The sequence below is a fragment of the Acomys russatus genome, chromosome 3 (assembly GCF_903995435.1).
Source record: "Acomys russatus chromosome 3, mAcoRus1.1, whole genome shotgun sequence".
Classification (NCBI taxonomy): Eukaryota; Metazoa; Chordata; class Mammalia; order Rodentia; family Muridae; genus Acomys; species Acomys russatus.
Genome location: NC_067139.1, coordinates 46,928,820 through 46,937,686, shown reverse-complemented (window position 1 = coordinate 46,937,686; position 8,867 = coordinate 46,928,820). Strand labels below are relative to the sequence as shown.

The 8,867-nt window shown below is 40.7% G+C and overlaps 1 protein-coding gene across 3 annotated transcripts in view; it reads right to left on the bottom strand.

The window, feature by feature from the left end:
- Window positions 1-1,061: 1,061 nt before the first annotated feature.
- The window catches only part of Ptprg (protein tyrosine phosphatase receptor type G), a 684,777-nt gene continuing 676,971 nt past the window's right edge, over window positions 1,062-8,867 (bottom strand). For all 3 annotated transcript variants that reach the window (XM_051139706.1, XM_051139702.1, XM_051139700.1), the window contains 2 exons: window positions 2,814-2,949; window positions 1,062-2,212 (listed from right to left, as the gene is read on the bottom strand). In XM_051139706.1, the coding sequence (XP_050995663.1) occupies window positions 2,066-2,212; window positions 2,814-2,949 (283 nt within the window). In that variant the 3' untranslated portion in view covers window positions 1,062-2,065. The remainder of the gene's footprint in view (window positions 2,213-2,813; window positions 2,950-8,867) is intronic.

The window sequence follows — 8,867 nt, the reverse complement described above, 5'->3', positions numbered from 1 at the left end:
TCAGTGTACAACAAAAACAATCTGCTTACTAGACTAAGAAACCCTAGCCCTTACCATGGTCTGAAACCTTTCCCTTCATTATTCTCCTCAGCCTCTAAAAGTTGTCATGTTTTTTTACAGTCAGTCCTTCTTTCTATTATACAAGGTGACACCTCTGGGGGCGGGGACCAAAAGGGTTGGTAAGTGTGCCACCCTGCCCAGACATTTTAGCAGGCTGCTTAGCTAGTCACTAGTTCTGAAAGCCAGCCTCCTGGTGCTCTGTGTGTTCTCTTAGGTCAGTGTGCACAAACTATCTTCATGGGACTCTACTGGCCTAGTCCCTTCATTGAAACCCTTGGGCTTAATCTGTGTGTCTCTTTTTAGCAGCTCTGGTTCTCCAGCACTTTTCTAACTGGTTCTGAACAAACAACTGAAGGACCATGCCTCGTCCGCATTGTACTGCTGCCCAGATAGTGATAGCAACTGTAGGGCCTCATCATAAACTTACTGGCATAAAAAGGAAGTCAAACCCTGTTTTGTCATGGGCCCAATCTTAGGGGACGATTTCAAGTCTGACGGAAGTTGACCTTCCAAAGGAAACATGAAAAGGAAGATTCTCCAGATCCTGGAGAATAGCTTGGTGGTTTGTGTTTAGTTCTAAACAAACCCAAGGGAAAGTTCTTATTAATGATTCCATTTGCCCTTTATGGACTATGGGCAGAAAGCAGCCCCAGAGGCTGAACCCTGGGCTTCCTAACAACTGTCGCCATCTTTTATGGATGTGTATTTGGTTGTGAACATCCACAACTCTCCTTTTAAAACCTACTCTAAAATGGAGACACCATCTTTCATTCAAGAACTGAATTGTCTTTTTAAGATTCACATTTCTCTCTCCCAGTAAAACTGAGTCACATGTAGGAATTTAGTCCCAAACATATTTCCAAATCAATCTTAAATAGAGTATACATGTAATTAGGAGATTTATTATGAAACATTTGGAAAAGAAGAAGAAGAAGAAGAAGAAGAAGAAGAAGAAGAAGAAGAAGAAGAAGAAGAAGAAGAAGAAGAAGAAGACGAAGAAGAAGAAGAAGAAGAAGAAGAAAAGGATGCTGTCTCTAGGTAGTTTTATTAGATTGCTATAGGAGTAGTCAGTAGGGACTTTTCAAAGACTACACTTACACTTAAATACCTATCTTTTCCTGTTCTTGTAGCTACTGTGAGGTATGGTACTATTCACGAAAAAGCTGTAGTGGGGATTAACTAAAGGGTGTCATCAGTAAATTGTGTAAAATAGTGCCATCTTTCCATAGTAAAAGACAGCCCTGATTTTTAGGGTGTAGCTACTTCAGAGACTCAAAATGGAAATAACACACACTGCCCACGTGGCTACTGTGAAATCTGTAATACAGAATGATTCTTTATTTTGACACATTTCAACTGTGAATATAACTTGGTAACTAATAAGAAATGTTCACATGACGCAACTCTTAAGCCCTCTTAACTTCTTAGTGGCTTCCTCAACCATCACAAATGGAACTGACATTAACAGACCTTCTTCGGGGCTCCCAGGAACCTGCTGCCCTGCAAAAGGAAATGCGCCCATCCACTCCACTAAAACAGAAGGCATGTAGTATTGAACAGTGCCTAAAAAATAGAGGGGGGGGGGTGCTGAGAAAAGTACAGTGTTGCCTGCTAGGAAAATGCAATTCCTTTAGAATAATGATAAAACTGAGATTCACTGTCATAACAAAGACCTTCACTGCACGGAACTGAAAAGTAGCATGTATGTGGTCATGGAATGTCACATCAGGGTTTGCTGTAGTATTTGATTACAGGCAGTAACACTGATCATATAGTGCAAACTAGGTAAAGTTGCTTTTCACTGTGTGAAATGAACAGGTGCAAATGCTCAGTAGGATACCATTAAGACATAAAATGGCAAAAAATAAATATCAAAACTTTTATCAGTGTAAAAAAGTAACTGGGTTATTGTATAACCTAGAGTCTGGCAAAAAAGGCCTCAAAAAAGTTCTGTCTTTACAAGTCTCAGAAGTTTACAAAGTTAAGTGCCCTTTCAGGGGTCCAGTCACACCAGAGACTCCATGCTCTCGGCAGGGTCTGACTCCTCTGCAGTTAGCACAGCACCATTTTTGTCCCCTGTCATGGGACCATTTCCATTTTCTTTAGTGCTGACCAAGCTGAGCATTGCTTTGTAGATGAACTGGTATTGTTCCTGGAAGACAAGAGGAAAGGGTTAGGCATTTTACCTACAATGGATACACTGATCAAAAGTATATGTCAAAGAAAAACTCCCAAAGAGACAAGAATAGCCGATGTCTTTTCTAAGAAACTTGAAAAATAGCCACCTGAATTCTCAGTCACTGAGCTCTACGCCTTCTCCAACCCTTCTGGTCTCTGTTAGCACAGGATCTGTTTCAGTGATGGTGGCTCACTAAGATCAAGGAATATCCCCATTTTATAACTGAACAACATCAGTACTGTTAAGCAGAGGTTTTTGTTGTCGATGCTGTTGTTTTTGAAACTACAGCATTACCAATGTTTTGGGCTAGATAATTGTGTGTTGGCAAGGTTTATCTTGTGCGTGGTAGGGTGTTTAGTAGAAGCCTTGGCCTTTATACAGTAGATGCCAGAGAACTTCTATTCAGTTATAAAACCAGCAAATCTCCAGACACTGCCAGCTATCTCCTGGTCGACACACCTAGTTAGGAACCCCAGGTCTAGAGCACAAATCTGGGCCTCAGATTTGTGCTCTAGACCTGGGGTTCCTAACTAGGTGTGTCGACCTAGGTTTGACACATACGCAAACTACTTACAATGTCTGTGAATACTCCGGGTCTCATCAGATTGATCATTTTTGCCACCTGGAAGACATCCACAGCATTTTCATTCTCTAGCTGCTGGGACAAGGTGGTAAGGGCACATAGCATTCCTGCAGAAACTGCTCCATACCTGGGAAGGGGATGAGAAAGATGCAATTTCAGATTCATTAGTAATGGACTGCGTTGCAGTAGAAGGAAAATGCCACTACATACTTTCCTAGGAATTAAGTAGGCTAGGTTGGTGTCTAATCCAAAAAACAAACAAACAACAACAACAACAAAAAACAGAAAGAATTAAAGTATTAGGCAGGGGGAGGGATTTAGACAGTTACATAGAGGTGACACTTTTCATGAATACAGAACCAGCCAAGCTGCCCCAATAAACATTTAGCTTCCTATCCAATACGAAACAAAAGGTTCAAAAGTAAATTTGGAAACATTACAGATTTGAGGTTGGAAAAAAGGTAGGACAATAGGTTGTTGTGGAGGTTTTTGGTTTGTATGTAAACATGGTTTTGTTTGAATCCCAGATGTGGGATATGGGGCCTGCTCCAGTTTGTCCACAGCTGATAACTGCCTCCTGAGAGGGCAGGTGATATTTGTCAGCTGGAAGCCGCCTCCTGCAGGGGCATGGTCTGTGCCAGCTGGGATAAATGCCGGACCTAGAGAGAGACTGGGGGCTCTGAGAAAAAGAAAAAAGAAGGCTGCTGGTGCTTCCTCACTGCCCCCCACCCCCCGCCGCCCCCGCCATCCCTGATGCTCCTAGTTGCTGTTGATGCAGTTTCATGAGAAGTTGGCGATATGCTGAGATTGAGGGCTGGATTTGCCCCAAGGAACTTGATGACCCTAAACAGCAGGAAGTAGCTAAGGAAACTACACCTCTTCTCCCCACTAACCTTCTTTCTCTCCTACCTGGTATTGGGGTGTTGGAAGGGATTGGGGTGAAGAAGGGAGAAACAGATATAAGAAACCAAACTAAAAATAGATTTAAAAAAATACCTATAATATGTGGGAAAAAACCCAGTATGAGAACCCTGACTATTTACTATTCGATAAATAGGAAGGGCTGTAAAGCCCTCATTTTTCAATGTTCTTAAGCATATAAATGTCCATTTGGTTGTGACTCTAGCCTTTAAAAGCTGAGCTGTCTTTCTACCCCTTAAGCAGATAAATGGAACTTAAAAAATATCATTCACTGTATAGGAACAATGTTTTGGCTACCCACAGGCTATAGTTATAATGTTCCTATAAGATGGCAAGGCAGCTGGGAACTCCTATCACCAGTGACATCATAACACATCTCAGTCCAGCACATCTGTGTTTGTGGTAATGCTGGCTTAACCAGACTGCTTTGATGTCACTCAGACAGTTAAAGCACATAAAAGGTGGCCACATCTGCACTGTGATGTCTGGACAACAGAATAGCCTAATGGCGAACTTCTAAGAACCAATGGCTATCGTTATGGATGGGTGTGCATAGCTCAAAATGAGTCAGAACTTCTAAAACTAACTTCGCACTACATTTTAGGTTTCATAGGCACTGGCATATAGCCCTCTCTCAAACTGAGTGTTACCCACTCACAATCTCCCCACGTGGGAAACAAATTTCTCCGCCTTTAAAACTTTTAAAAGCCTTTGTGAAGTTGAAGGGCGATTCCCTTGAGTATGAAGAAGGGCCTTATATGGTTTTTGACCATCTGCATTTACTCTTAGGCGCTTCCCTCATTAATAAACTTTGGATACATCTGTTAGGTTTCTTTCTTTCTGTTTTTTGTTTGTTTTTGTTTTTTTTTTTTTTTTTTGCCAGAGTTTCTCTGTGTAGCCTTGGCTGTCCTGGACTCACTTGGTAGAGCAGACCTCAAACTCACAGAGATCCAACTTCCTAAAGTATTGGGATTAAAGATATGCACACCCAGCCTCAAGTGGTTTTATAGTGTTTTTAGTATATGTTTCAAGTATTTTCCCCCTTTCTCTAGTTTTTATAAGTATTTTTAATGTTTATTTTTGTTTCACTACAATACAGTATGGTTTATATGTAAATCATGGTTATCTTTTATTTGGGGGGAAGGAGATTATATTTAAGAATGCTGTCTGTAGCCCAGTAGTTTTAATGATTTTGTTCTAGACCTTCTAATTTTATTTTTCATGTTTCACATATAGGTTATAAATGACTACTGCTGGTATATCCCTAAGCCCATGTACTGCCAATTTTCATTTCATATTTATCTCAAAATATCTGTAGCCTCTGCTCCATCCTATCCCATTTTATATGGATTTTGGAACCAGACTATCAAGGAACAAAAGATGCTGTTAGGACTTTTATTACATTGCATGAATATACAGATGCATTCAAGGAATGCCATGTCTTTCAGTTTCTTAGTTTTCCTCTTCATAAACAGTGTGCCTCTTCTCCCTTTACTGGACTTCAGTGTTTCCCTTATATCCTTGCACACTGCTGTAGGTTAATTTCTCAGTTCACAGACTCTCTGCTACTGTTCAGAATGGTCCCTGTTTGTGGCACTGTTTGTTTGCCTTCAGCTGATGTATAGAGAAGTGAATCGTGTTGACTTAGTAAACGTGCTGACAGTTACACAGCACAGCTCCTGCAGCCTCTCCGGGTAGCTGGGCCACACCTGTGAAGGTTCTCTGGGCAGTGGTCACACCTGTGGAGGTTCTCTGGGCAGTGGCCACACCTGTGGAGGTTCTCTGGGCAGTGGTCACACCTGTGGAGGTTCTCTGGCCAGTGGTCACACCTGTAGAGGTTCTCTGGGCAGTGGCCACATCTGTGGAGGTTCTCCGGGCAGTGGGCATAGAATGTATGCTTCACCTCTTTATTGCTTTATTCTGCTTATGGCCTTGGTTAGACCCTAAAGTGTTTAATGCGCTAGCACAGGAAGGACACGTGCTCTTTATGGCCTTTTATGGTCAAGCTTCTCAAGTTTTGAATAAAAATAAATAAAAGCCCATCCCATGGACTTCTTGTAAATGACATCTAGTTAAAGATGATTGCTTGGTTTCTTTGTTTTGTTTGCTAAAGATACTGGTGGAGATATGAATGGGTGTTTGTTATTTTACTCCATTATTTATTATTGATATTTTCTACATATTTTATCTATCTATTGAATTTTTTTAAAATCCCTTTGAAAATGTGTTGAATTTATTAATGCATTTTGGCACTATTTAGTGTTATGTTGCTAGAATAAAGCTTGTTTTGTCATAATATCTAACTTTATATACTAAAGTTTGTTGGACAGTATTTTAATCATGATTTTTAAATGTATAGGAATAGCCTATAACATTGCAATCCTGGTGCTAGCCTTTTCTGGTTATGTTCAGTTTATGCTATATAATCTCACTGTTGCTACTGTTGTGGTATAGTCCCGGTGAGAGCTTTGGGGCCCAGGCCCTTGGCGAGCTCCCTTTTACTCACTCTCTGGTAACCACTACTGTGTGCTCTGTGTTCTCTTCTAGATAATTACGTGCACCCAGTGACCCTTCCTGGTGAAGCTGTACCGCTGTCATCGTCACTTGATGTCGAAGAGGCATATTCAGGTGCAGTGCCAAAGATTCTTACAGTGAGACTATGGCCAAATTTCAGCTTGCAAATAGAAGTGGCTTGGAATAGAGATGGACACATATCTACCTATGCTTAAAGTTTACCAGCACCAAGTTTTAAGTAAACAGTCTCAAACACTCTATTTCCTCCAAAGTGTATTATTTCTAGCGTTTATCACAGAGCATGCTCAACGTACACCAAAGTACAGCAGCACAATGACCCTTCTGTCCCTATCGTTCCACTACAAAAGCCATCAGCTCACGGAGAGTTGCTTCCATCTGTTTCCTCCTCCATACGTACTGAAGTAAATCTCAGATATTTTATTTATAATCAACTTAATATAAGTAATTTATAAAAGGAAAGAATCTAGAAAAACAGACTCAGAAACATTGAGAATTATTTGGGTAAGCATGTAAGAATGGAAGACCCTTTTTCTTAATTTATGCCTCTGTGTTTCCTTCGTTATAGTTTCCATTGTCACTCTCCTCCTCCTTCCTTCTCCAGTGTCCACTCCCATCCTCCCTCTCTCCCTACCTTTTAAAGGTAAGCTGTCACTGGGGAGCCCTGCCTGGCCTTGAACTCCTGACCTTCCTGCCCAGGCTCTGAGAAGCTGGGTCTGGAAAAACACATCCCCTCCCTGATATCACCACTGTATCTTCCATTACCCCAGGCCTTGTTTATTGCTGAAGCTTTCTATCTTTGCTCCCATTTCCTTCTTTTTGATTTCATCTGTTAATCATCTGTATTTTAGCAATTTTATCTGCTTAGCAGCTTTATCTGTTCCTCCCACCCTAGCTTTTTAAACTAAAAGCCAAGTTTGTTTTTGAACTTCAACAAGTGCAGTTTAGGCTATGACTTCTTTGGGTCCACTTGAAATTTATTGCTTTGATCATTTCTTATTATTTTGCAGTTTCAATCTTGGTTACCTCTTCAAGCCACAAGTTGTTCGTAAATAATTTACATGTAAGATTTTTAGTTTCCATTAATAAGCTCTAGAATCTTACTATAGACTTCTAATATTAATGTGTTGTGACAAATAAGTGTAGCGTTGTATCCAGTTTGTAGTGACTTATTTAAATCCATTTTTTTGGGTCAATTATATAAATAAGCCATTTGTGTTTCCACAGAATGTCTCTCACACAGTACCCTGTGAGAGCAGGCATGTCTGCGCCAATGCTAGGCGAAGCTCAGTTATTCAGGTATCCTCCAAATGCGCCTTTTCAAATGTCTACCGACTGGGTTGGTTGGGGAACTGGCCTCTTCACTGTCTCTGAAACCTTCCGCTGCAGCTGTTCTTTGGGTTTTACCTCCCTGTGCATCGCCTCTCAGGCGTCTCTTACTTCTATGTCAGCCCCACCATTCTGCCGTAGCCCGTCTCTTTCACATTTCACAGCAATATCTTCCAGTTTTAGGTGTTCATTTTGTTAACTGGCTTATACATTTCATAAACCTCCATTAGTTCTCCAAATATATTATCTTAATATCTGCTATGATTGCTCTATTTTGATTTCTTGTTTTTGTTTTAGTCCTCTCTCATTGTGTGGTATTTGTCAGATTCTAAGTTGTACTAAGTTGACCCTATTTTCATAGTCTTTGGAAAAAGTCATTTGTACTGACTTGGTTTCATGAAGGAACAATTTAACCGTTACTTACTTTGCTCTAGTAAAATAATTAAACTTAGGACTCCCTTCTTTACTTTCCTTGCTCTTCTTAAAGACTGACTCTAGCCAGTCAGACAGATCAGTGAGATAGAGGACTGCAGTCAGCTATGCGTGTGCTAGCCTTCTCGGGGCTGCCTTCGCTATCATTGGCCATTCTTAGTACACGTCTAACATCTTAGTGAAGGACAGGTGACACCCATAACTGTAGCTGTAACACATAGTCTAAGTTATCGTGAGCTAGGCTGTCTCTAGTTTTGTCCAAGAACACCAGTGATATTCATACATGAGGAAGGACCCTAATGTCATATTCCCAGAAGTTCTGAAGAGCAAGGCTTAAGTATGCCTAGAAACTATTATCAAATGTACCTACACATCTAACATTAGAATACAAGAAGAAAGACAAAAAAAAAAATGGCCATTCTCTTTTAGAATCTTATGCATTATGTAGGATCGAATGATATTTGCACTAAGAACTGCATGGACTTGGTACAAAGTGATCCTAGTAACTTACAGGCTACATTACACAGGAGTTGCATACAAATCCGCTGGCTTTGGAAGTTGTCTTGACGCCTCTCTCCTGTATCTCAGGGGGCATGCTCATTCAGGAGAGTCCCGAGTGATGCCCGTGCTTTAAGGCAGCCATCTGGGAATTCTTAGTGCCTTTTAGTAGAGAGGTTGCCTTTTCATTTCACAATAGATCCCATAAATTGTGTGGCTGCTTCTAGCTGACACTAAATATAAATCTACCCAGGCTCTAAGAATTTCCTCCCCTGTGCCTGTTTCCCCAAACACAGAGTAAATGTCATAAAATGATTTTCCTGCTGACTCTAA